Source organism: Typopeltis vanoorti, chromosome 15, assembly GCF_054136105.1.
Source record: "Typopeltis vanoorti isolate ZY-2024b chromosome 15, IOZ_Tvanoo_1.0, whole genome shotgun sequence".
In the NCBI taxonomy this organism is placed as follows: Eukaryota; Metazoa; Arthropoda; class Arachnida; order Uropygi; family Thelyphonidae; genus Typopeltis; species Typopeltis vanoorti.
This window is the reverse complement of record NC_143563.1, coordinates 57,357,569-57,385,528: the sequence shown is the minus strand read 5'-3', so window position 1 is coordinate 57,385,528 and position 27,960 is coordinate 57,357,569. Positions and strand designations below refer to the sequence as shown.

The following is a 27,960-nucleotide window of genomic DNA, read 5'->3' as shown; positions in this document are numbered from 1 at the left end:
TCTTTTAACCAGACCAGACAAAAAATTTCATGAGAAAAGACCCAGTTTGCAGAAGAAAAAAAAATCATCTTTCTTCGGGACGATACATCTGCCCACAAAGGTGTTTTGGCAATGGGAAAATTAAGGGATCTGCACTACTATGAATTGTTGGCACATCCACCCTGTTTCCCAGATTTGGCTCCCTCTGACTTCTATCTCTTCCGAAAACTAAAACTCTTCCTTGCTGGTCAGCATTTTTGTTCAAATCAAGAAGTGATTGCAGCTGTAGAGAGGTATTTTGCAGATCTTACTGAGAACCATTACAGGGATGGGATAATGGCTCTGGAGCATCGCTGGAATGAATGTATTAATCTTAAGGGAGATTATGTTGAAAAATAAAAATTTTGAAATTATAAATTCTTTTTTTTTTATTGTTAGGCCAAGAACTTTTCAGACCACCCCTCATACGTTATAATAAATTAAGTAATAAATTTCCAACCTGGTTGGCCAAGTGGTTAGCGTATCTGCTCTCCAGCCAAAAGGTTGTGGGTTCGAATCCCACCATGGGCATGGATGTTTGTGATTGTCTGTGAAAATACTAGTGGTCATGGTGGTCAGTAGATGGTGTTGGCGTAGATGATGAGGTTCGCTGTAATTCGTGGATTGTGAGTGGTGGAGACGGAGAGTTGTAGAGCAGGTGCCCTTCCTTGATGAGGCTTTGGACTCCCTGGAGGTGTCATGTAATAATAAGAATACAATTTATTGGTAACAATTTCCCAAATTGGGAAATTATCAATAACTGTATTACTTTATTTTTTAATATATCACACTGTCATATACATACACCTCTATCAGATTCTAATAGTTTAATATTTACCTCATTCTCTTGACTACACACAAAATTATATACTTCACTATTTTCTTGCATCATTTTGCACAGTGAAAAATTTATTAAATATTTTTCACTGTGCATACCTGTTTTTCACTATTTTATGCCTGCTACACAGTTATCTCTTCACAGATCATTGCCTTTATACTCAAACTGTAAGCTGATGAACCTTGAATGGAAAAAAATGAACCACTTTCATAAGATTATATACATATATATTTAATATTCTTATTCATCTAGATTTTAATGTCATGAATAGCAATACAGTGGTTCCTGGAATTGTTTCTTGTGTCAAGTGTATAATGTTAAGCAGTTCCTTGAATTATAACTTTTGAATTGGAAAATGGTAAGTATTATTGAAAAAAAAATTTTATTTGTAATAATTCTACTGTTATTTTTATGTGTGTTGTGATGCAGTGTAACTATTATGCAACTTCAATAGCATGTTTTAAAGGTAATTTTAAGCAGAAATATTCATGCACACAATGGTCAGGTCAATCTTGTTGTGTTAAGGGCTAGAACAATGCCAAAATGTATTGCTATAACCTTATGCTATTCAGTTTGTGAATTTTTGGCAAGTGTGGTGTTTATGCACAGTTCCTTAAACATTTTGAATGTGTTCCTTGAATGTGTGTATGAAGATGTATATGTATGTATATTGCAGTGTGGGTGGAGAAGTGGAGACTGAGCAGGTATATGTGGTAAGCAGTGATAAAGGTGATTTGGCAGGTGTAATGGGAAATCACAACCAACATATGGCTTGGATAGGACTGGCTATAGATCTAAAATGAACTGTTGTGTTTGTTTGCAAATGCCAGAAGTATCAGAAATAAAGTGGATGAAATGGTTTCAGTGATTGAGTTTATTCGCCCCAAATCATTGGAATAAGTGAAACATATTTGAATGAAGATGATATTGTAATGGGAATAGAAATGGAAGGGTACAGTATTTTTCGTGAGGATAGAAAGGGCAGGAAGGGACGGGAGTGCTGCTGATGACAGCAGGGGAATTAAGTCCACATACGGTAGACATGAAAGGGTGAAATAGTGGCAATGGTTATGAGACAGTGTGGTGTAACGTGGAGGTTGAGAGGAAGATATATTTAGTTGGATGTTGCTATAGGCCTAGGAATGTGGAAGATGGTGATGAAGAAATGTATAAACAACTTGGATTAATGAAGAAAGGAAGGGTAATTATTATGGGTGATTTTAATTATGGTGGTATAGATTGGAATGCAGAGATAGCATTTGGGAATAAGGAAAGTGAATTTCTCGAGTTCTTGAGAGATAAATATCTCAGGCAGTACATAAAGGAAGGCATGCGAGGGGTCAAAGTTCTAGTCTGATCATTTCATCAGAGGATATAATTAGAGGGAGTTTTCACATTTTCCTCCAGTTGGTGAACATGATCATGAAGTAATCACCTGTGTTGTGTCATGCAGGCTTTTGCGAGGAAAGGATATATACGTGGAATTATAGGGCTGGTGATTATGACAAGCTTAGGAGACAACTTCGAGCTATAACATGGAACAAGGAGTTGAGCAGTAAGGAAATAAATGCTGCATGAGAACTTACAAAGACATACATAACAGCATCAATGAACAAATGTATCACAAAGGCCAAAAGGCTGAATAAGGTAGGTGTAAAATGGATGGATGTGGAGCTTAAGTGAAATCTGGAAAAAGAAAGTATTTTGGAGGAAGTACAAGATGAATAATGGTAATCAGTCACATGAAGAATATAAAGAACAAGCCAGGAGAGTGACTCGGTTAGTAAGGAAAACAAAAGTAGAGTATGAGCAGAAATTAGCAACTCACACAAAGAACAACCTAGAGAGTTTTTTAGATATGTAACAAGTACAAGGAAGAATGATAATGGAAAGATGAAGTTGAGGGATGAAAGTGATAGAATGGTAACTTCTGCAGAAGACATTGTTGAGGTATTCATTGATCAATCTATATGTGTGTTTCATCCTGATCACAGTGGAATCATGAGGAACTTAATTGTAGAGGATAGCTTAATTGTGAGTGAGCAGGAGATATTTGAGGAAATAAATAACCTTGATGTTAATAAGGCGATAGGATTTGATGACATATCACCATGCATCTTAAGGGAATGTTCCAGGAACTGGCAGTTGCATTGGCATGCCTGTTTAATAAGAGTTTTGCAACAGCACAGGTTCCAATGGAGTGGACGGAGGGTAAAATTGTTCCACTGCTTAAAGCCAGTGATAAGGCTTTAAGCAGTGTAATTATAGGAATCAAATTATAGCCCGGTCTGTATATCTGGAGTTGTGGTGAAGGTCCTGGAGAGAGATTGGTGAGAAGTAGGATACAGAAATAGGTTGATAACAGCAGTATTCTCTGTGGTTATCAGCATGTGGTTATTAGTGAAACATTGTGAAAGAATATTTGTTAGCAGCAATGGTAAGTTGTATACCACGAGTGAAGAAGAGGACACAATTTGGAGTAAAGTGGATGACAAACAATATTAAACAGGAATTGCATGCAAAAAAGAGGCTATGGAAGAGATATAAGGAGACAGGTGAAGAGAAGATGCATGAAGAATATAAGACACAGGCCAGAAGAGTGACTAGTGTGGTAAGGAAAGCGAAACTGGAATATGAGAGGAGATTGGCCCTAAGATCCAAAGAAAATCGAGAGAATTTTTTAGCTATGTGGCCAGTAAAAGGAGAAATGACTGTGGAAGAATGATATTGTGGGATAAAAATGGGAATAGAGTGACTGATGCAGAGGACATAGTGGAATTGTTTCAATGAACACTTTATTGGAGTATTTCATCCTAGAGGAGTCAGTTTTAATGCAAGAGGGATAGGGCAGGTTCCAGGTTTAGAGGTACAGGAGGAGAGTGTGTTTCAGATACTGAGTACTCTGGATGTCAGTAAAGCTTTGGGACTGGATGGTATTTCACCATGAGTTTTGAGAGAATGTGCTAGAGAACTAACAGTGCCTTTAACCTGGCTTTTCAATGAAAGTCTGGCTGTGGGAAAGGTGTCCAGGGAATGGAAGGAAGGTAAGATAGTGCCATTGCATAAGGGTGGTAACAGACTGGAAGTGTCTAATTATAGGCCAGTTTGTGTGTCATCAGTAGTTGTTAAGATCTTGGAGAAAGTAGTGAGGGACCGTATACAGCATTGGGCAGATGAGGGTAATGTTATCTGTGAGAGTATATGGGGGGGGGGGTGCAGTATCTCGAAAGAGAAAGGTCACCAGTGGTGTGCTGCAGGGGTCAGTTTTGCGGCCATTGTTATTCAATTTGTATGTTAATAATATTGAGTTGGGTTTAACTAGTGATATCCAGCTGTTTGCGGATGATGCAAAACTGGGGAGAGCAATGCACGGTCAGGTGGATTAATGCCTTACAAGAGGACTTGAATAGATTGCATGAATGGGCAGGTAAGTGGAACTGTCAGTTCAATCTTCTTTTAAGGTTACATGGTGATCAGCATTCATATTTACGAATTTAGGGACACAAAACATATGTGTTGAAATGATTATTTTACTTATTATTAATAAAATAACACTTGACGTTTCGACCCCTGTATATTTGTATAGGAAACCAAACTACATGCTCTTGCACTCTATAAAGGTAAATTAAATCTATGCTGTTAATTAATCTTTTTCTTAGCCTGACCTCTAGTGATAAAAAAAAAAAAAATAAATAAAAATAAATGAATTAATTTAAAAAAAAATGCTGGAGAAAAGTCTAAACTACGCCATTGCACCGAGGTCAGTAAACAAACTTGATATCATTTATCATATCGAGAGAGAGGTTTAAGATCCCTCCCCACCAATCTAGCAGACAAAATACTTATGGAAACATCTTGTATACTCAATTCAAACAAAAAACTAAGCAGCAACCTAAACAAAATGGAAAAACTGGCCCTCAAATCCCTAAAAAAAAAAAAATAACCAAGACATTATAATCACAAAAGCAGATAAAGGGAATGCCGCTGTTGTTTTAGATCGGACAACTTACTTAGAAAAAATGAACCATTTGGTATTGGACCACAACACCTACCAAATGGTAAACTACAACCCCACGAAACACATCAAAAAGAAAACAACTGAATTAATTAAATCTATTAACACATGGCCAGAAGAAACAGCTAAAAAACTAATACCTCATTATGCCCGTGCACCCAGATTTTATGGCCTGTCAAAAATACACAAAACAGACACACTACGCACTATTGTCGAAGGAATCGACAGCCTGAATTACCACCTAGCTAAAAAATTAGCGGCCACACGCAAGGAATTGGTGGGTCGTTCCCCTTCCTACATAAAAAATACAACATTTCATAAACAAAATTTAAAACATTACTCTCAACGACCAAGATTTATTAGTCAGCTTTGACATAACTTCCCTTTTCACTAATGTCCCAATCAATGATATTATCTTGCTCCTACAGAACATATTTCTACATGACATCACGGCCCTCTTTGCCCACGTACTCAGCTCTGGATATTTTGTGTGACAAAACAATTTTTATCTTCAAAAAGAGGGTACATCCATTGGCTCACCACTTTCCCCCCAATAGCTAACTTTTATATGGAAGACTTTGAGAAACGAGCTCTAGAGTCAGCATGCCTAAAGCTCAAAATTTGACTCGGATATGTCAACGATATTTTCGCCATTTGGCCCCACGGCCACAAAGCACTAAATACATTCCTTAGCCACCTTAACATACAACACAAACGTATCCAGTTCACCATTGAAATAGAAAAAAACAACTCTCCTCCATTCCTAGACACACTCATCACACATCTTCCTTCAGGCTGTCTCTCCTTCTCAGTCTACCACAAACCTACACACACACATGCCAGTAGATACACAAAAATTCTTTTCACCACCCAACACGAAAACTAGTGGTCATAAGCACCCTTAAACACAGAGCCCAAACTATTTGTTCAAATGAACAAGCTCTAAACAAGGAATATGAGATCACCAACCATACGTTTATAAAAAATAGATACAGTAAAAAAACTATTCACAAGATCCTCTACAGAGATACCACTAAAAACAAAAAAGATTTCAAAAATGCTATTGCCATACATATGCCATGTTAGAGGCATTTTGGAAAAAATAGACAGAACACTACACAAATACAACAGCAATACTACCTTTAAACCCCCGGCAAAATTAAGACACCTACTCAGTTCTTCCAAAGATCCTCTTCCACATATAGTCCACCCAGGGGTTTACAAAATACAATGCACATGTAACCTACCTTACATAGGAGAAACAGGGCGAACCATCCCAATTAGGAAGGATGAACACAAACGACACATTAAATATGTCCATTTTGGAAAAAACGGCCTTTCTGACCACGCATTCCAAACATACTTAAAAATTGATTGGAAAGGTACCAAGTCTCTACACCACACCAAAACCTGGTCTAAGAGGAAATTTAAAGAAGCATGTGAAATGCTCGAACATAATCCAAATCTGAACAGAAATGATGGTCTAACCATTCCAAGAATGTGGAGGACCCATTTGCATCCTTTATAGCAACCAGAACAAGCCAAAGAAAAATCTCAATATAAGAAGACTGCGTTTATTGTAGTTTTTATTTATTTATTTATTTTATATTTTTTTAATCATTAGAGTTCAGGCTAAGAAAAAGATTAACAGCATAGATTTAATTTACCTTTATAGAGTGCAAGAGCATGTAGCTTGGTTTCCTATACACATGTATCTTTCTGATGATGACCTCAATACATGGGTCGAAACATCAAATGTTATTTTATTAATAATAAGTAAAATAATCATTTCAACGTGTGTGTTTTGTGTCCCTAAATTCGTAAACATGACTGTCAGTTCAGTGTTGCCGAGTGTAAGTTTTGAGATTTGGCAACGATGGGATGCAAGGAATACACTTGGTGGGGAAACTTTAACTGAAGTAGAAGAGATGAGCGATCTAGGCGTGATGGTGGACAAGGACCCCAAATTCAGGGACCACATTGCACAAGTTGTGAAGACATCACATCGAATAATGGCAATGATGCGGTGAACCCCTGACATGCAGAAATAGAGAGATTATGATTCCATTGTATCAGGCCTCATATGGATTATTGTGCACAAATTTGGTCGCAGGTTTACATGGTGATGAGGATATGCTGGAAAGGGTACAGAGAAGATTCACAAAGGTGGTCAGTGGTCTTTGGAATGTGGCGTACAAGGACAGATTGAGAGAATGTAAGTTGCTGAACCTTGTGAATACAAGGGGGGGGGGATATGATTGAGACATATAAGCTGGTCAGGGGTTGTTATCAGATAGACATGGAAGAGATTTTTCATAGAATGGGAGAGGGGAGGTAGAACAAGAGGCCATTGCTGGAAACTGTATAATCAGCGTGTGAGCAAAGGAGTGAGAAGCAGGTTCTTTGCATGGAGGGTGGTTGGTGAGTGGAATGCATTGCCTGAATGTGTTGTGGATATGGACACACTGAATCAGTTTAAGACGTGGTTGGATGAGCATTGTATGCAATAGTGAGTACCTCTTTTGAAATGCAGAATATGCTGACATTCTGTTTGTATATGGTTTTTATCAATGGAATGGACATGGTGTTAGAGTTGAATATCAGCGATAAGACCTGCGTGGTATGGTTCCTCATCACTCAAGATTTGCAAATATGTACCAGTACTGATTTCTTCCCACAAGTGAATATGGAATGTACACAGCAGTGGCACAAAGATATTCTGGATGTACAGTGCAGTGAAGCCCACACTCTAGTGTACTTGAAATATCACATATGATGGGTTTTTTCTTTTCCAAGTATGGAGAATTTTGCATTCCCCAGCCTTTTTCATATCACTTGCAAGGAATACACTATCTCTTTCCCCCAAGATGATGGACCCACATGTAGTTTTGTGAATGGCTGCAGGCACATTCAGATTGTCTTCCTCACATTCTGTTTATCAGGGAAGCTCTCAGTTCACCTATGATGGTATAAACAGCACATAGAATTCCACCTGGGCACAGCAAAATCTATTCTGGGTGAGAGAACATGCTTTCGAACACAGATGTTTTTTGTTTTCCCTGAAATGATTTTTAGGGAACCATTTCATTTCATTTTATTGAACCACATTTTATACAGGGACATCTTACAGCAGATTGTTACAGAAATTTTTTGGAAAATAAAATAGCATATCCACCATGCTTCAACAGAGTGGTGACAGTATTCCTTAACTTGCATTTTCCCAGTAAGTGGGTAGAAAAAGGTATGCTATGGCCTCTTCAGCCACCTGGCCTATCCCAATTAGACTTCTTGTAGGGACTCAATCTCAAGTTTACTGTGTACAGCAGTGGTAAGCTGCAAACACTACAGCAATTGATATAGGTGATAATTGAAGCTAATAATGACAATTCAAAAAGCAACTTGTCCAAATGCAGGGGAAATAAACAGGAAATATCCAGTTTATTTTGATTTATATTAAACTAAAGTTATTACTCTCACATGGTGATAGTCTCAATAATTTTACCATATATGCTGATCAACATATAACAATGAAAGAAAGTAAGCCAAACTAACAGTTTCAGCTGAAAGATTTTTATTTTATTTTATTTTATTATTTTTTAAGGAGTAATAGACGCAAAGCAAAGGTGTCTGTATGACTCCAAGTTAGTTCTTGATTTTTTTTTTCTCTGTATTAGTACACATTAAACAAATAGACTTCTCATGTTAATTTATTGTTACTCTGATTTATAAAGTAAATCAATTGCATTTAAAAATGTGCTGAAGTTTCTGTTGAATTTCTATTTATTTATTATTTTTGGGGAGATGGAGAAGTGTAATAAAATTTACAAATACAACATTATGTTGAATTGAAATTGCTTTACTCTGCACTCTACTAAGTGAAACAAATGTAGTTTTCCACCTGATAACTTACAGGGTCACCTAGTAATTGAAGCATGTTTTATTATATGATAACTTGATAAATCAGGTTATTCAAGAGAACTTCTTCTCATCATAATTCAGCACAAAATTATTTACAATTAAAAATATCAAGACAGTTTCGCATAGATATATTCAATATTATGAAGTGCATAATATTAAAAAAAAAAACAAAAAAAAATTTTTTAAGATCCTCAGTGTGACTATTTATATTTCAGTGTTTTGAAATATAAATAGTCTTGAAATGTGTAGTCTTATTTTGTTATTTCATTTCTCTGTCCAGTTTAGTATATAGTGGTGTACTATTGATATATTTCTTGTTACCACATACATACACTGGATGAGTCTTTTACTACTTTGTTGAAGTGTATAAAACAACAAACAATGATTTTGATGTGTAAAAATGAAAACTCAGCATTTGGAATATTACCACTCTATCTCACTGTGGACCAAAAACTTTAGAACTCATTTTTACTGGAAAACACATACCAACTGTCATTTGAGACAGCAAAGGTGTCATTCACTAAGTGCATGGTGAAAGAGAAGAAAATAATAGAGTTATATGATGACCCTAACTGCCTGGTTAGCTGAATGGTTAGCGTATTCACTCTCCAGCCAAGCGACTGCAGGTTCAAGTCCCACAGTGGGCATGAATGTTTGTGATTGATCTACTAACTCTGTGTGGAAAGGGATTCTCTGACCCTACCACTTCTAGCAGAAAGCTTCACTTCCAAAACCCAGTGAGGTACAGAGGTGAACATATGTGGTCAAACTGATGTCAAATGTGAATAACCTTGAGAAAGTTTAAACATCTAATTAATTGCAGTTGTTTGTTGAGAAACAGCAAATTGCAGCACTCATGCTGTCACTGTGCATACATACACAGTGACAGCGTGAGTGCTACACACAAGCTTGTTCACTTTGATGGTTATTTAAGTGAGCAAGCTTGGATTTGAAGTTTTAGAACAAAGTGAACACATTGGATTTGAAGTTTTAAAACATTCTGTATACATCCAGACTTGCTCCATGAGATCTTTTTTTTTTTAATTTCCTAAATTGAAGATACATCTGAAGTGTATCCATTTTGAAAATGACAAGCTTTTCAAAGCAGAAGTGAGAAAATGTTTCCAACAATAACTTGAAGATATTTATTACGATAACATTGAAAAACTTGTTAAGCAGTGAAGAAAGTGTATTCAAAGGACTATGTTGAAAAATAAAATGTATGAAAATGAAGCAAGGAAATGAAAGTGTCTGTGGATTTGTATTTCATTGACATGCAGTGATCTTTCAATTGCAAGTGTTGCACCAGGATCATGCAGTTTTTTTTTTTTTTTTCAATTTCCAACTACAGCAGATTTGTATAATTTTTCACACACACACACACACACACACACACACACACACACACACACACACACACACACACACACACACACACACACACACACACACAATAATTCCCTTCCTCAAGTTATCCATCTATAGCTGGACAGCAATTTGGTAATTGAAGGTTTGATGGTTGAAGATACAAAGAAGTAATTGTATCGGTAATTGAATAGGTAAGTGTCTTGCCTAACTTCTGGTATGCGATACACTTACCTATTCAAAGGTTGGTTAATGGAAAGTTTGCTCATTTGAAGATTGGATACTTGAGAGAGATCACTGTGTATGTATATATCTCTCTCAACTCCACGCACACAAGAAAGCAGAACTATAACACACCAGTACTGTCTGTGTGGATAAGTGGTTAGAGAGAGAAAGAAGGAATCTGTTAATGTGTTTCTTGAAGAACTAGGAGCATTGTATTGAAGAAGACTGTACCAAAATACAGACATAGACAAAATGAAGGAAGAGGATGAGAAGTTGATTCAATAAGCTTGGGGGCTGAACTGTTAATGGCATTACATTGTCTGTGTTTGTTCATGTTTAGAGTAGAAAGAGGAATAGTGTTAGCCAGTTTTGTAAAGCACTATCCATGGTCTACCTATTTTTTTTTTTTTAAAAAAAGTAAGCATAATTCTGAAACAGATAATCTCTGAGAAAGCAATTGGAGGTAGTGAGAGAGAGAGAGAGATCGTGCGTTAATTGGCTAGATCTATTCTAGATACGGTCAAGCATTCTACAAGAGGTTTTGGATGCACCACTCCAAATGTGAAAACAGTTTTCTAAGATTGGATAAATTTGAGATTTATAAAGTGTTACTAGTTATGCAGAAAAGAAGTAAAAAGCAGGAAAAGGAATACCAGGTTTTGGAGACTGAGCAGACTGGATATTATGTTTGTTCTAGAATGAGCGATAGACACAATTACAACCCCCAAATCAAAACATATAATACCAAAATAATAAAAACAGAGTTTCCAAAATACTTAGACCTAACCCTAGATACTGAACTGAGATTTACAACTCATATTACAAATATATCCAATAAAGCTCTTAAAAAGCTTAATATCATCAAAAGGCTTTGTGGAAAAAAGTGGGTGCAAAACCGAAGACACTCAAAACTACATATACAGCACTTATAAGATCCACTATAAAATATGCCTCATCAATCTGGGCTTCAGCTTCTACTAGCTCAAAAGAAAAACTTGACAGAGTACAATCAAGAACAGCAAAAATTATCATAGGTGCAGTCTTATGCACAAATAATTTATAAGCTCAACAAGAGTGTGGGCTTCATATACTAGAAGACAGAAGAAAACTCTCCAGTTAAATTCACTAACAGAATCAGGAGCCACCAACAGGATCACATCTCACTCAGGACGTTCGATACTTGGACAAGAAAATCTAGACTAAAGAGATCATCTACGTTACAGTATGATCATGAAACTAGAAAACAGATTGACTTAGAGCACCTAATAGTTGAAATAAGTAAAGAGCCATTCTTTTCCACTATTCCATCAAAAAACACAATGATAAACTCGTATCTCCTCGAACCTTGTTCAAAAAAAGGATTCACAGCAAGAAAATAAAAGAAAAGAGCTTGACACTATACATCACTTAAACAATCCAAACCATGTCATTGCCCACACTGATAGATCATCTGATGAAGCACTCAACCAAGGAGATTCAAGGGTTTTTCTAACTCTACCTGGAGGCAAGGAAATGCAAATCAAAACCACCGCTGGCAAAATAGCTTCAAACTTCATTTGTGAATTAACAGCCATACAAACAGGTCTCAAATTCTATCTCTCAAATCCAGTGATAAACATTACAGAAGGAATCACCATCTACAGTGACTCAAAATCTGCACTTGAGACATTAAAAAATGGAAAAACAAATTGCACAAGGAAATTCATGAACTACTAACTACCTTAAATTTGAAAAATAAGAACTGCACACTGCAATGGATACCAGCCCATGTAAATATTGAAGGCAATGAAAGAGCAGACAGAGCCAAAGAAGCAAGATACCTCAAAAATCACACTATCACTAACTGATGCTAACGCTGTCGCCAAAATAAGATTGGTAAAACAAACTATCAAAGAAGAAGAATGAAATCAGTGAAATTAATGAAAATAGAGAAATAACCACAATCATCACCAGACTAAGGACAGAACGTTTTAAAGGCATGAAAATTCAGCCAGACGGTAGTAGGAGCTATGAAACATTCAAAAACTATCCAGTTGAACTAACACCTGCCCATATTTATTCTTGTCCAGCAATTGCTGCTACTCTACAGAAAATTGACAATAACCCTAGAGAAAAACTCTACTCCATCAAAGTTTGCCAAAGTAGTTCTACAGATCCACGGTCATATCTAGAAGCTCTTCAATGGACTCGGCAACAACACTTATCTTGGTGATTGGAGAGTGAAGCAAAATCTTCCAGGAAATAAGACTGTGCTTTGTAGTATTGAAATTTTCTAAATTAACCCCACTGGGAAAAGGACAGTAGTTGTCAATTCAATGTAAGTAAAATGTAAGGTAATGCACTTTGGGATGAAAAGATTACACACTTCTTATAATAATTATGGTACTAGTTTACATGAAATGGATGAGGCTATTGATTTGAAATTCAGAAGACATTTTGGAAGAGTTAGCAAAATAGCTCAGAGAATTACTTGCAGTGGTGAGCTATAAGGGGCTCGCACGAGCCCTTTGTTAAATTTTTCTCAAATTTGCGAGCCCATTGTACTTCTTGTTTACTTTTTTATTTAAAAAAAATTTTTTTTTTAAAAATATATTAAGCGACAAACTCATACGATAACTTAACAAAAATCAGTCAATTTGGCAGTGTATAGATTATTTGGAGTTATTGTTTCAACTCCTCTATAACAAATGCACCCAAGTTTGAAAATAAAATAAGCATATGCATTATCTTTACTCTTCTCCCTTCTGGTAGCCAATCATATGGTCAAACCAGTAGCCAATCAAATGTTCGTAAAACTGTCATCAGCGTGTTGTTCCACTGGACATTAGTTCTGTGTTCGTCAGTACACTGATGTATAACAATTGTTTGTGTTTAAAATTTAAAAATAATAATACATTTAAAAACTGTATATTCAACAAATTTTATTTTTATAATTGTAAAAGTATTTTTACCTATGAAACAAGAAAAGATAGTCAAATTTATTAAATTTTTTGGGAAAGAAAAAATAACGAAAAGTGATTCTGCTGATTCTACTGCAGTTGAAAATGAAGTTGAAGATAATACGTACATTGATTCAATGAATATGCAACAAGTTGGAAGAGAAAAAGAAAATCATTTACCTGATTGCTGGAACAAGAAGCAAGCATCATATTTCAAAACACAGTATAAGTGGTTAATAGTTAAAAATGGTAAATTAGGATGTCGTGTTTGCTCAAAATATAAAAACCTCGGTGTTGAAGGAGAAAAAAGTTTTCACCTATCAAAGGAATGGGTAGAAATGAAAATGGAACTGAATGGAAGCACTACAGACTCAAGAACTGCATCTTTGAATAAAAAGTTATCCAAACATAATGAATCATTTGCTCATAATAAAATCATAAAAATAAATGAAGAATGTAGCAAATCTTTATTATTATTATTACATCACACCTCCAGGAAGTCTGAAGACCCATCAAGAGAGGGCATCTACTCTACAACTCTTCGTCTCACTACTCAACCAACTTTCATCTTCTAACACCAACACCATCTACTGCCGACTACCACCACTAGTACTTTCACAGACAATCACAAACATCCATGCCCACAGCAGGATTCGAACCCGCAGCCTTTTGGCTGGAGAGCAGACATGCTAACCACTCGGCCAACCAGACCAGCTATTAACAAATTTAATTGACAAACTAAATGAAAAAGAAATTTTGATAATTTCAAAAATGTTTAATTCTGTTTATAGTTTGGTGAAGAGAAACCGACCAATGTCTGATTTACTAGATTTAATCGAGCTGCAAATTAAAAATGGTATTAATCTAGGGTTATCATTGCATTCTAGATTCTCAGGAATTAGAATAGTTGAACATATTTCTACAGAAATAAAATTTGAAATATTCTCCAAAATAATAGAAAAAAATTGCAAAATGTCTATAATAGCAGACGAATCGACAATATTATCGAAAATAAGTGTTTTAGTTATTCACATACAAGTTGAGCTCACTGAACCATGTATGATTTTTGTAGCTCTTGTAGAACTAGAAAATACCACCATGGAATGTATACATGCTACTATAATTGCTACTTTAAATCATATGGATTTTCTGATAACTATTTAAAAACTCATCTCATTGCATTTTGTTCTGATGGAGCTAGTGTAATGTTAGGAAACAAGTCAGGTGTTGCAATCAAACTTCTACAAAAATTTCCCAACATTATGATTTGGCATTGCATAGCTCATCATTTACAATTAGCATTAGACGATTTGATAAAAAACATTAAAAAAAATCAATCATTTTGAAATATTTATGGATAAATTATATGCTTTTTATCATCAATCACCAAAAAATCAATGAGAATTATATACGATTGCAAGAGACCTCAGTACTGAAATTTTAAAGATCTTCTGTGTGTTTGGAACCACGATGGGCAGCTTGCAGTTTACGAACAGCTCTTGTTGTGTGGAGAAATTACCCAGCTTTATGCAAGCATTTTGCATCGAACGATAAATATAAGGGCTTTTTAAACTGACTTCTCAATTTGGAATTTTTAAAAGATCTAGCATTAACAATTGATATCCTACGGGAATTATTATATTGTGTATTTTGGTTACCGAGAAGACGGGGTCGGAATCGAATGCATAACGGTGGAAGACAAGACGAAGGATAAGTTTTCATTATTTAGTTATTTCATTTTATTTATTTATTTATATCTAGTATACTTAAATGTTCTGTTTGTAATTGTTTGACTTTTTCTTATAGTTATACTCCCTAATACTTATTAGCGTTTATTTTTTGACACTAATTAGCAACACTATTTTGAATAATGGCGACAGCGGCAGTTAAAATTGCAAATGGCATATCGCCAAGTCCCCCCCCCCCATTTAAGGACTCCATTTTGCGCGATATCATACAGAATTTTGTAGCATGCAGGACCTATTAGTTATGATTTTGAGTTGAGTGAGATATCACTAGAAATCTTCCTTTTTTTTTTTTTTTAATTAGTATGCTAATAATCACATTGTAACATTTCTTTCAGTGTATTTTCTTTAATGTAGCGCAATTGGAAGAATGACGGTACATTGCGCCCTTTGATTGGAATAGCCCCGATGATTGTATATGTGGCAGGGGAGAGAGAAGGGGGAAAACGTATGTGTGCGAAATGTAGGCAATGGGAGGAACTTGGTGATTTAGAAATGACCATAACTGACCTCGTTGAGTCAGAGACGGGGGATTCTCCACGTAGAGAGATGACTGGTATGATAGAGGGCGAGAGAAGTATGAATAAAATAAGAGTGGGGAGTATGGAAAGGTCGAATGATTCTGAAGTTTTAGGAGATAGTCTTAATTGGGAGGATAAATGGCAAACAAGAGTGGCTGACTTACAGAGAGAGATAGATGAGCTAAAACAACAGGTGGAATGTCTGGGGAATGAGATGAGAACTGTGAAAGATGAAATTAGGCGAATGGAAGAGACGAATGCAAGGCGAATCAGAGGAGCAGTGAGAGAGTTATGGGAATGAGAGAATTGGAACAATAGTAGAGGAGAGGGAATGAGAGAGAGTTATGGGAATGATAGAAGAAGAGAGAATAGGAACAGTATAAGAGGGAATGAGAGAGTTATGGGAGTGATAGAAGAGGAGAGAATAGGAACAGTAGAAGAGAGGGAATGAGGGAGAGTTGTATGAATGATAGAAGAGGTCAGAATAGGATAAGTGGAAGAGAGGGAATGAGAGGAATGCAAGGGAGCACAGGGACTAGGGATAGAGTGAAGGCAGGTAAGTAGGGGAGCACAGAGAGAAACTGTTACAGGAGAGAGAGTGAGGGATTCATGTGAGCAATCAAGGAATAGGGTAGTAAGAGGTGTAATGTATGGGGATTCAATGATCCGTGGTGTTCAAGATAGGATGCGTGAGGAGTGTTTGCCAGGAGGAACGATAGGAAGTGTGGGCTATGGCAGTTAAGAGAGGTGAAAGGGTGGATGAGATGATTATGATGGTGGGAACAAATGACTTGAGTGGTGATGTAAATAGGGCAGTGAGAGAGATGAGATTCTTGCTTGAGGTTGTATGAAAGAAGACACAGAGAGGAAAGATTGTGTGTGTGTGTTGCCTAGATATGATAGTGGCGAGCTGAGCAGAAGAGCGGTTATATTGAATGGCATAATAGTGAGAATGTGTCAGAAGAGGGGATTGGAATATGTGGATGCTTGGAGTGCGTTTGAGAGCAGAGAGGAATTGTATGCAAGAGACCGCTTGCATTTGAATGAGGAAGGACGTAGGCATCTGGAGAGATTGCTGTTCTGAACGAGTCTATGTGTCCCAGTGTGGATGGTAGCAGGGGTGGCCTCTCATGGGAATGGGTACTTGGGAGAAGGGGGACGACATCAGGTAACGCTGAGCCCAGTGGAGTCTAGAGGGGATAATGCTGGGTATAGAAACAATGGCATTTTTATGCTTTATACTAATGCCAGGAGTATTCGGAATAAGGGAGAGGAATTGGTGGCACTGATAGCATCAGCTTGGCCAAAGATTATTGGGATCACCAAGACGTGGTTGACAGAAGAGGATATAATAATAGGAATAGAAGTTGCTGGGTACAGCATTTTTTGGCAGGATAGGAAGGGAAAGTGTAGTGGTGGAGTACTGCTTATGATAAGTAACAACCTATGCCCTAAGAGTGGAAGCTTTGGAAAGATGTGACACTAATGATTTTGAAAGCATATGGTGTGACGTGGAGATGGGCTAGACAGGATATTTAGTGCGGTGTTACTACAGACCAAGGAGCATAGAGGGTGGGGACCAGGAGATGTTGAGTCAGTTGAGCATGGCAAGTGCAAGAAGAATGAATGTTATGGGAGATTTTAACTACAGCAGTATAAATTGGGGAGAGGAAGATGCATGTAGCAATAAGGGAATGGAATTTCTAGAATTCTTTAGGGACAAATGTCTTAGGCAACATGTAACAGAGGGAACAAGAGGTTCAAGAGTTTTGGATTTGGTTATAGCAGTTGATAATAGTTGATAATAACTGAGATGACATCTCTCCCACCAGTTGGAGAGAGAGTGACCATATGGTTTTGACTTGGAAAATGAATAGACATGCAGGAGTATCAAAGAGAAGGGAACATATGTGGAATTATAAAGCAGGTGATTATAATAGTCTTAGACGTCAACTTGGGGAAGTTTCATGGATGGAGGAATTGGAATGCCAGGATATCATTAGTGCTTGGGAAATTGTGAAGGAATATTTTTTAGCAGCAGTGGTAAGCTGTATTCCACGAGTGAAGAAGAGGACACAATTTGGAGTAAAGTGGATGACAAACAATATTAAACAGGAACTGCATGCGAAAAAGAGGCTATGGAAGAGATATAAGGAGACAGGTGAAGAGAAGATGCATGAAGAATATAAGACACAGGAGAGTGACTAGTACGATAAGAAAGGCGAAACTGGAATATGAGAAAAGATTGGCCCTTAGATCCAAGTAAAATCCTAGGGAATTTTTTAGGTATGTGGCCAGTAGGAAGAGAAATGACTGTGGAAGAATGACATTGTGGGATAAAAATGGGAATAGAGTGACGGATGCAGAGGACATGTGGAATTGTTCAATGAACACTTTATTGGAGTATTTCATCCTGGAGGAGTCAATTTGAATACTAGAGGGAAAGTGCAGGTTCGAGGTTTAGAGGTGCAGGAGGAGAGTGTGTTCCACATACTGAGTACTCTGGATGTTAGTAAAGCTGTGGGACTGGATGGTATTTCACCATGAGTTTTGAGAGAATGTGCTAAGGAACTGACAGTGGTCAGTTCCTTAGCACATTCCAAGTTCCAAGGAAGGTAAGATAGTGCCATTGCATAAGGGTGGTAGCAGACTGGAAGTGTCTAATTACAGGCCAGTTTGTGTGTCATCCGTAGTTAGTAAGATCTTGGAGAAAATAGTGCGGGACAGTATACAGCATTGGGCAGATGAAGGTAATGTTATCTGTGAGAGTCAACGTGGATTTGTGAAGGGGCACTCTTGTTTTAGCAATATGCTAGCCTTTTATGATAAAGTTACAAGAGCATTAGATGAGGGAAAGGCATATACTGCCATTTTCCTAGACTTAGCAAAGGCATTTGACAGGATGCCACATGATAAGCTGATATTCAAGTTGCAGCACATGGGTCTGGATGTCAGATTGGTCAACTAGATTCAGGATTGGCTGCCCGATAGGTATCAGAGAGTTGTGTATGGTATAGCAATATCAAAGAGGCTGAAGGTTACAAGTGGGGTTCCACAGGGCTCAGTACTGGGACCTATATTGTTTAACCTTTATATCAGTAACATTGTCCGTGGATTGCAAAGGGATATTCAGTTGCTTGCAGATGATGCGAAGCTGGGAAGAGTTATTAGTAATAGTGCAGATATGGTAGCCATGCAAGAGGATTTGAATTAGCTAGATATATGGGCAAATGAATGGGGGGGTGTCAGTTTAATGCAACAAAATGTAAGGTCTTGAGGTTTGGGACACATCGATAGGATGCTGCATACTGTATGGGAGTAGTTAAACTGGAGGAAGTAGGGGGAGACGAGATCTGGGGTTGATGATTGATAGAAACCTGAAATTTAAGGGACATATTGCAAAGGTGGTGAAGGTAACACAGAGGATTGCTGCTATAATGAGAAGGATACTGACCTGCAGAGATAAAATGGTTATCATTCCGTTGTATAAGACTCTGATCAGACCACACTTAGACCATTGTTCTCAGATCTGGTTCCCCAGGATTTGAAGGGGATAAATTAACTGTGGAAAGGGTACAAAGGTGGATAACAAAGATGGTGTCAGGACTGTACAGTGTTAGTTATGAGGATCGCCTGAGGGAGTGTGGACTGCAGAGTTTGGTGGATAGAAGAAGGAGAGCTGATATGATTGAGACTTTTAAACTGTTGAGAAGTGGTTACAGGGTTGACACTGGGGAGTTCTTTCGATTGGTTGAACAGTGGGAAGGAGTCATGACAAGGGGCCATCCCTGGAAGTTACGAAAGGAAACTGTGAGAAAAAGGGTGAGGAGTGGTTTCTTTGCAAGGAGGGTGGTTGAACCATGGAATGGTGAGGGCAAGAACGGTCAATGCATTTAAGGAGTGGTATGACAGACTTTGTGTTTCCGAGGAGGGACCTCCCCTCGATGAGTCTTGATAGACTTGTGTTTCTTAGAAAGGACCTCCCACGATGAGTCTTTTGACTCCATGGAGGCCTGAATAATAATAATAATAATAGTTATTATTATTATTATTATTACGGGCGACTCCAAGGAGTCCTTAGACTCATCGAGGGAGGCCCTAAACATCATGTCCATTCAACTATTCGACATTCACACAGTATCTATCATACTTTGCCTTGAACTCATTCACCGTCATAGCACCCATAACTGACTCTGGCAGCTTATTCCACTCATTCACCACTCTAAAAGTAAGAAACCCAACTCTAACACTCTTGCCCAGCTTCCATGGATGTCCCCTAGTCCTCCCACCACCAGTCCTGTTCTCAAAAATATCCTCTGAATTAATCCTATAGAAACCCTTTAGCAATGTGTATGTCTCAATCATATCTCCCCTTTTCCGCCTATCAACCAATTTCTGCAACCCACAAATCTTCAACCTGTTTTCATAAGGTTCATTCCGTAGACCTGTTATCATCTTGATAATAATTATCATATCTGTCAGAAGCCCTACAGTCTCAATATAAGTATTATAAGGGCTAACTCCTTAATCATGCGAACAATTAATGATTTTAAAAATTCTGTAGGTTCTTATGAATCTAAAATTGATACCATGTTAAAATCAAAAGAATTTGAAGGAATAGCAATTGAAAGCAAAATCAGATTTCACAAACTACTGTGAGAAGCATTATTAAACTCTCTTATAATGTCTTTAAAGGATAGATTAATGCAGCAAAGTAATTTTAAACTTAAAAATGAAAATCATGAGGATTTGGAAGATGAAGAACTGAAAAACATTTTAAATGTATGTTATCTTGAAACATGGAATATGGAAGAAGTTACGTGTCCATGGTTAGAAGGAGAAAAGAGAATAAGATCTTTAAATTTTATTTTGAAATACGAAATTAAAATTAACGAGTTTAGAGATTTAGTGGAAACGGCTTTGACTGGAAAGTTACAAAACGAAATTCCCAGCATGGTGAAAAAAGCCAAAGTGATTATGGCAACAATTGCAGTTTGCAGCGCTGAAGCCAAACAAGCTTTTAGTGTGATGAATAATATAACGATGAAGAGATCTTCTCTCACTATAAAACATATTTTAGATTTAATGACAATATTGTATAAAATGGGAAACCCTTGAATGAATTTAATCCAAATCCCTATGTCAAATCTTTTCTAGAAAATCATCGCTCGGCTATAGATCCTCCTAGAAGAACACAAGACGTGAAGGAGGAATGAAATAAGGTGTGACAGCTGTTGTCATAAGTATTTTCTTAAAGTAATTGTTTGTAAATGTTAACCTATAAAGGAATCAGTTTTTTCTGGGTAAATGTGCATCAGACAGAGAGGTTTTTTTTTTTTTTTTTTTTCATGTAAAATCGTCTTGTCGTCTTGAAAGTGATTTTATTAAATAAAATATTATAGTTACTGTTACTACCATTTTACAAATAAGAATTCAGTTTTGATAATCACATATAAATAAATAGGATTATAAAATAATGCCCCTTGATTGGTACCATTGATTATCACTTGAAGTATAAAAACAAAAGAGAAATATAACGTATTTCAATATTATTGTATTTAGATAATATTTATTTATTATTTATAGATTGTTTGTCATAAAAACTTTATCGCAAACAAAACATTTATTTTGTTTATAAAAAATGCAGACTATTGCATATGTGCAATTATAAAAGATTTTATTCTTATTATATTTTGATAGTTAAAAAATGTTTTTCTTATGTAAGATAAATTAACACAGATGATTGTGTGCAAATATTCATGTTTAGATCATGAAATATTTGTTTAAAAATGATAGCTTTTACAGGTTGATTGTCCCCCTCATACTTTTTGATTGGCATTTGTACACAAGTTGTATTAATAAAAGTTTTTGTATGAAATACGACTTTTTTTTTTTTTTTTCTCGACGATTCGAGCCCTTTGTTAAAATTTTCATAGCTCATCACTTTGCATAACCATCTTCAGCACCATTGATATCTTTATATATTTGCATACCGTAACTGAACTTTCACTTATATTTTGAAAAACAATGTTAAGGGGTTGGCTTCCACTACTTTTTAAAATTTGTTATGTAGGGGCAAAAATGTATTGAAAGGGAGAAAGATTATATTGTGTAAGATAACAAAGCAGACCTTAGGCTACCTTTTCTTTTATATTTTGCTAAAATATCTTCTTGTGTGAGAAACTATTTGCAAGGATTAATTTACTTCTAGAAAGAAATTAATCCCTGGAAGGAAACGAGATCACCTGTCAGGAAGAAAATGGCATTTATACACCTATCAGTGGTCCTAACATGCACTTAAGCGCCGATGACCTTTCCAAGTATTCTTGGACTTCGCAACCGTAACTCTAGGATAAGATGGTTAGCCCTATGCCTTGAAAGGAACAACAGATGCAATCTATATGATGAGACAACTACAACAAAAGTAGAAAAATAATGAGATTATCCATATCTTTGTAGACCTGAAAAAGACAGAATACCAAGGGACCTAATCTAATGGGCCCTCAGAAGGAAGGGTGTAACAGAAAAATTAGCAAGGATCATAAAAGCATTGTACAAAAAAACCGAGACAGCAGTAAAAATGAGCATTGGAACAACAGAATTTTTCAACATCAAAGTGGGCTTGCGTCAAGGGTCAGCACCGAGCCTGTTTCTATTTTTGATTATTTTGTATATATTCAGTGAAGGAGTAGCCAAAAATACACCATGGAATGTATTATTTGCAGATGACTTGGCTATCACAGGTGAAACTGTAGAAGGGGTCCAAAAGAGTTTTATAGAGTGGCAAAATACCTTGGAAGATGCAGGTCTAAAGATAAATACTAAGAAAACTGAAGTAATGGTCAGTAAGAGGGAAGAACATGAAGAAATTAGTATAAAGGATAGAGAAGGTGATATGTTGAAAGAAGTTGACCATTTTAGGTATCTGAGATCAACCATAGAGAGGGAAGGCACATGTAACTTGGCAGTCAGAGAAAGAATTAGGGCTAGTTAGACTAAATGGAAGGAGATGTCAGGAGTGATATGTGACAAAAATTCACTGAAAAAAGTAAAAACAAGTATATATCAATCAGGCATTTGACCGACCTTGTATGAAGTAGAGACGTGGGCAATAAAGAGAATTCAAGAGGAACAATTGGAAAAAAACAGAGAGGAAAATACTAAGATGAATAAATGGAACATCAAGGAAAATGCATAGGAGGAACAAAGATATGAGGAAGGAGATGGGGGGGGGGTAGAAAAAATTAGCGACAAAGTGAGAGGAAGTAGATTGAGGTGGGCTGGCCATATATGGAGAAGACTGGACTACCCAATTCACAGAGTCACAACAATGAAAGAAGGGTAAGAGAAGAAAAGGAAGACCAAGGAAAAGATGGTGGGAAATTATCAAAAGGAAAATGGAAGAAGTTGGATTGAAAAGGAGGGACAAGATAGAAATAAATGGAAGAAAATTGTCTGAGCAGCAGACCCAATTTTTGGGGGGGGGGCAGTCTGCTGCTCAGACAATTTTGGGTTTCTGTAAGATTGACACAGAAAGGGATTCAGAAGAAATTTTTCAATACTTGGGAAGCAGGGTTGTGGTGGTGGTGGGGGGAAACAAGAGGGCACACTTGGAAGTTGTCTAAGAATATGGTTAGTAAGGGCGGAACTAGATTCTTTACTTGGAGAGTGGTGAATGAGTGGAATGGATTGCCATTGGTTGTGAGTGCCCCAACAGTGAATATGTTTAAGGAGATGTATAATAGGCATTGTGTTAATGGATAGAGTGGGTCTCCCACACAGTACAGTAACGATGGTGTGAATCGCCTGTGGCAAATGTCTAACTTGCGCCCCGTAACCCACAAATGACAAAAATTTTGAAAAATTTAAATGTAACAAGTTAAATTTTACTAAATGCAATATGTTAAATACTTACTATTAACCCCATCAAAATAAGTTGCAGTGTGTTGCAGAATTTGTGTGTCTAAAGCAGTGTATTGCCGAAATTTTAAAATACAATATAAAATAGCGGACTTTTATATCTATTTATTTATTTTTTACATTTTTACGTTTTGTACCCCAAACCTAGTTGCGCCCATGGCAGACGCTTCTTTTGCCATGCCCTCGTTATAGCACCACTCTCGCGATGAGTATTTTGACTCTATGGGGTGCCCATATAAATAATAATAATAATAATAGTAAGGAGATTGATGTTTAAGGTATTGCTTGTAGAAGATCTTGAAGATTGAAGTATTTGCAAACTACAAAGTTTTGTGAATGGAGTGTAATGTCAGCCAACTGAATAGGATTTGAAGTTAGGGAAAAAAGGGTAATTGTGTAGGTGGAAGAGTGGAGGTTAATGCACAGAACCCTGGAGTACTCTAGCATTATTGTTAAAATCTGATGAGAGCCAGATCTTCCATGACACACCAGTCATGACTGGTATGTCCAATACCAAGATGACTAGAGAGGATTACAATCCACTCACAAAGAGCAAAAAGGAGACCCTAAGATTGTACTTAAGAATGTACTTCAATGCTATAAGTTTTTCATGTAGTATTATTGTATCCTGTACACCCCTTGAGGGTACATGTTAGGAATTTGATGATGATGATGATGACGATGAAGATTGTACTTGGTTAGAAGCAGCTGCAATGCCAAACTCAATTATGTGTCCTGGAAGTATCATGAGTGACTGTGTGTGAGAGTCTCCAAACTTTTCCATGGCTTCTGTCCAAAGGCAGGTAAGGTTAACTGAGCAATCTGCCTAAGATGAGAGATGAACAAGAATGCCTGAATTCATATTGGTTATTTCGTGATTCTTGACCAACTACTTCATTACTCCAGGTAATGAAGTAGTTGGTCAAGAATAACCTTTCCATTATTTTCAAGAGTATTTATGGGTGAGAGCAATAATGGAATAAAAGTCGGCCATTGCTGATTTTTATCTCCTTTTTTTAGGAATAGGCTGATAAAGTCTTGCTTGCTTTTATGCTGTTGGGTATACATTGAATGAGTGCTATAGCTTTTGAATGAAATTGGAAATAAAGGCCTTCATTCTACCAAGAATAATTCCAGTTATTTTATAGGAGCAAGTGCTTGGATCACAATTGAAGGGATATCTTCCAGATCAGAGGATTTTTTACATCAAGACTATTGAGTGTTTATCTGATAGTCTTTTGGCAAAAGATCAGACATCTGGCATATCTTAAGGTGATGTTACTATTGTACCATTAGGAAGTGAGAGCAGAAATTGCATCCATTAGTCTCAGTGAATGACCAGAAGGCTTGACTGCCATTTGAGCAGGAGACTAGCTTTTTTTCATTTGATCCTTATGAAGTCTGTTTGGATTTTTTTTTTATTTATTTTTTATGTTATGTTTACATTTGTCACATGCTGTAGTGTAAACTGAGTGAGAAGCTTGGGTTTTTGGCTTGAGCCATTGAATATATGCTGAATTTGTTTGTCTTGAACTGCTTTGATCTTGTTCAATTCCATCATCAAATGGAATTGAACAAGAACATGTCACACTTCATATATGCCAGGTAGCATCATTGCTGAGAGTTTGTCTTTTGGAGAAATATAAACTCACTGCTGCCTATAAACCAGTCAGCCAAATTCAGAATTTATTACCTTCTACAAAAGACAAACTCTTACCAACAGTTGGAACCACAGGATCCAATGGCAAAACACCAAGCTGCTACATAGATCCATATATAAACATGAGCGTTTGTATAAAGAAAGTGCTGAAGCCGTACATCATAGACCAAATCTTAACTGGAACGACTGTCTCACCATTCCAAAAGTCTGGGAAATTGTTATCCTCAATTGTATAAAATAAATTTATCAGTTATATTTTAGTTTAATTTAATTATAGCCCAATTGTTTTTAATCCTTAAACAATCGACTGTATACAATCATCATCATCATCATCAAATTCCTGCCATGTACCCTCAAGGGGTGTACAGGATATGACAGTACTACATGAAAAAATTACATCATTACTAACTTCCTATCTACAATTTTCCTCCAGATCAGTCTGTTACTTGTCAAGACTCCAACATTATCAGATCTTATATTTCTATCGTCTAAGGCACTTTGTACCGTATCAATCCACCTATATCTTGGTCTTCCTCTGGGTCGTTTTCCTGCCAACCTGGCAGAGAACACTTGTTTTGCTAATCTTTCCTCTCCCATTCTATTTAAGTGACCATACCATCTGAGATTAGCTCTGCTAACGCATTCCTGGATGCTGACAATGTCAAGTTCTTTCCTAATATCCTCATTTTTAATATGATATTGCCATTGATGCCATCTGTTCACGCCTCTAATCTTTCTCAGGACTCTCATATCTGCGGTCTCTAGTCTTTGGTCAAGTGTTTTACTTCTGACCCAGCTCTCAGATCCATAAGTTAAAATTGGTTTGAACACAGTCTTGTATACAGCTAATTTAGTGTTCCGACTAATTTCTTTCTTATTCCATATGAATTTATTCAATTGACTTCCCACGATACCAGCTTTGCTGATTCTGTTGTCTATTTCTATATTTAGTTTACCATCTTCAGTAAAAATTGTGCCTAAGTAACTGAAATGTTTTACTTGTTCCACAGGTTCTCCATTCACAACACAGTTGACATTTTCAATGATTCTGCCTATTTTCATTGTCTTTGTCTTTTTAATGCTGACCTTCATACCATATCTATTACAACAGCTATTCAATTTAGTCAGAGAATCTTGCAGACTTGTAGCGGATTTATTTAGAAGTATAACATCATCCGCATAAAGCAAAGAGCTGACATTAACATCTCCAATTTTGATATCAGGTTTAATACCACATTCCTTCATAATGTGATCCATATAGATAATGAATAACAGAGGGGATAATGTACATCCTTGTCTCACACCAGATTTAACATTAAACCATCTTCCTGTACTTCCTTCAATTCTAACTGCTGACTCACAACTCAAATAAAGACTAAGTATTGCTTGATATAATGCCCCATTGACACCATATAACTGCAGCGTATTGAATAGCTTCTCTCTTGGCACCTTGTCATATGCCTTCTCCAAATCGACAAAACTTAAATACAGATCTTTGTTATATTCCCATGTTTTCTCGACTATTTGTCGTAAAGTGAAGATCTGATCCTGACAGCCTCTATTTGGCCTGAATCCAGCTTGTTCTTCACCAAGCTTTTCTTCCACAATTCTTCTCAACCGTTTCTCAAGTATACTTGCATAGATCTTGCCAGGAACACTCAGTAGTGAAATACCTCTGTAATTCTCACATTCAGTTTTATTTCCCTTTTTATATATGGGTACTATGAGAGCTCTACTCCAATCATCGGGAATTCGTCCCTCTGTCCAGGCTTTCTGAACTATGCAGTGCAGCCACTGTAAGACTCTTATACCACCATACTTCAGCATTTCTGGTCGAATATCATCTACTCCTGCTGCCTTTCCACATTTCAAGCCTTTGATGGCTTTTTCTACTTCAAGTATGGATATGTATTCCTGACTGCATGCCTGGTCAGTGTTTTTTATCACTGTGCTGTCATCACTGCTTGTTTCATTTAGCAGTTTTTCAAAGTAATTACTCCATACTTCAAGGATATCTTTTTCTCCTGTTTTCATTTCACCTTTATCATCTCTAATTCCTTTTACAGCACTCTTTCCTCCATTCCTAAGCTTCTTCAACAACCTCCAGAATATTTTGCCACCTTCTTGATATTTATTTTCTATATTCTTGCCAAAGTCCTCCCATGACTTTTGTTTAGCTAGTTTTACACACTGTTTAGCTTTCTTACATTTGTCTCTGTATTCTGTAAGAGTAAAAACTGACTTATTTGCCAGGAACTTTTGATATGCTTTCTTCTTTTCCTTCACTGCCTCTTTAACTTCCTGTGTCCACCACAGAGTTCTGATTTTTTTATCCTTGCACACAACCTCACCACATGCCTCTCTGGCAGAATCAATCAATGTTTCCTTCAGAGTTTGCCACTGAATCTCCAAGGTTTGATTCCTGTTCTCAAACTCTTTCATTTTCTTTTCAATAATATTTCTGTATTTTAGTCTACAGTTCACATCTGAGAGCTGCTCAACTTTTATTCGCTTTAAAACTTTCTTACATGTTATTCTTTTCAATATGAAATTCAATTTTATCCTGCTCAAGACTAAATAGTGATCACTTCCAATTTCAAATCCTCTGTACACTCTGGTGTCCTGCACCAGAGAGAAAACATCACTATCAACAATAACATAGTCAATGAGACTTTTCTTATTTCTAGCCTCTTCTCTCCATGTGAATTTGTGCACATTTTTATGTTGGAACATGGTGTTAGTAATAACCAGTCCATGTCCTGAGCAGAAATCCAACAGATATTTGCCATTATTATT

The 27,960-nt window shown here is 36.7% G+C and overlaps 1 protein-coding gene across 4 annotated transcripts in view; it reads left to right on the top strand.

Annotated features, from left to right (window-relative positions):
• The window catches only part of LOC150098782 (lymphoid-specific helicase-like), a 310,277-nt gene that overhangs the window by 11,540 nt on the left and 270,777 nt on the right, over positions 1-27,960 (top strand). The window contains exons 2-3 of one of the 4 annotated variants that reach the window (XM_090404889.1): positions 1,109-1,214; positions 20,742-20,806. The exons of 1 other annotated variant lie outside the window; for it this stretch is intronic. Coding sequence is in view for 1 of the 3 variants with exons in the window: in XM_090404888.1 (XP_090261014.1) it covers positions 1,212-1,214 (3 nt within the window). In the remaining 2 variants the exon portion in view is untranslated. The remainder of the gene's footprint in view (positions 1-1,108; positions 1,215-20,741; positions 20,807-27,960) is intronic. 2 more of the 4 variants (XM_090404888.1, XM_090404890.1) reach the window with 2 other exon arrangements.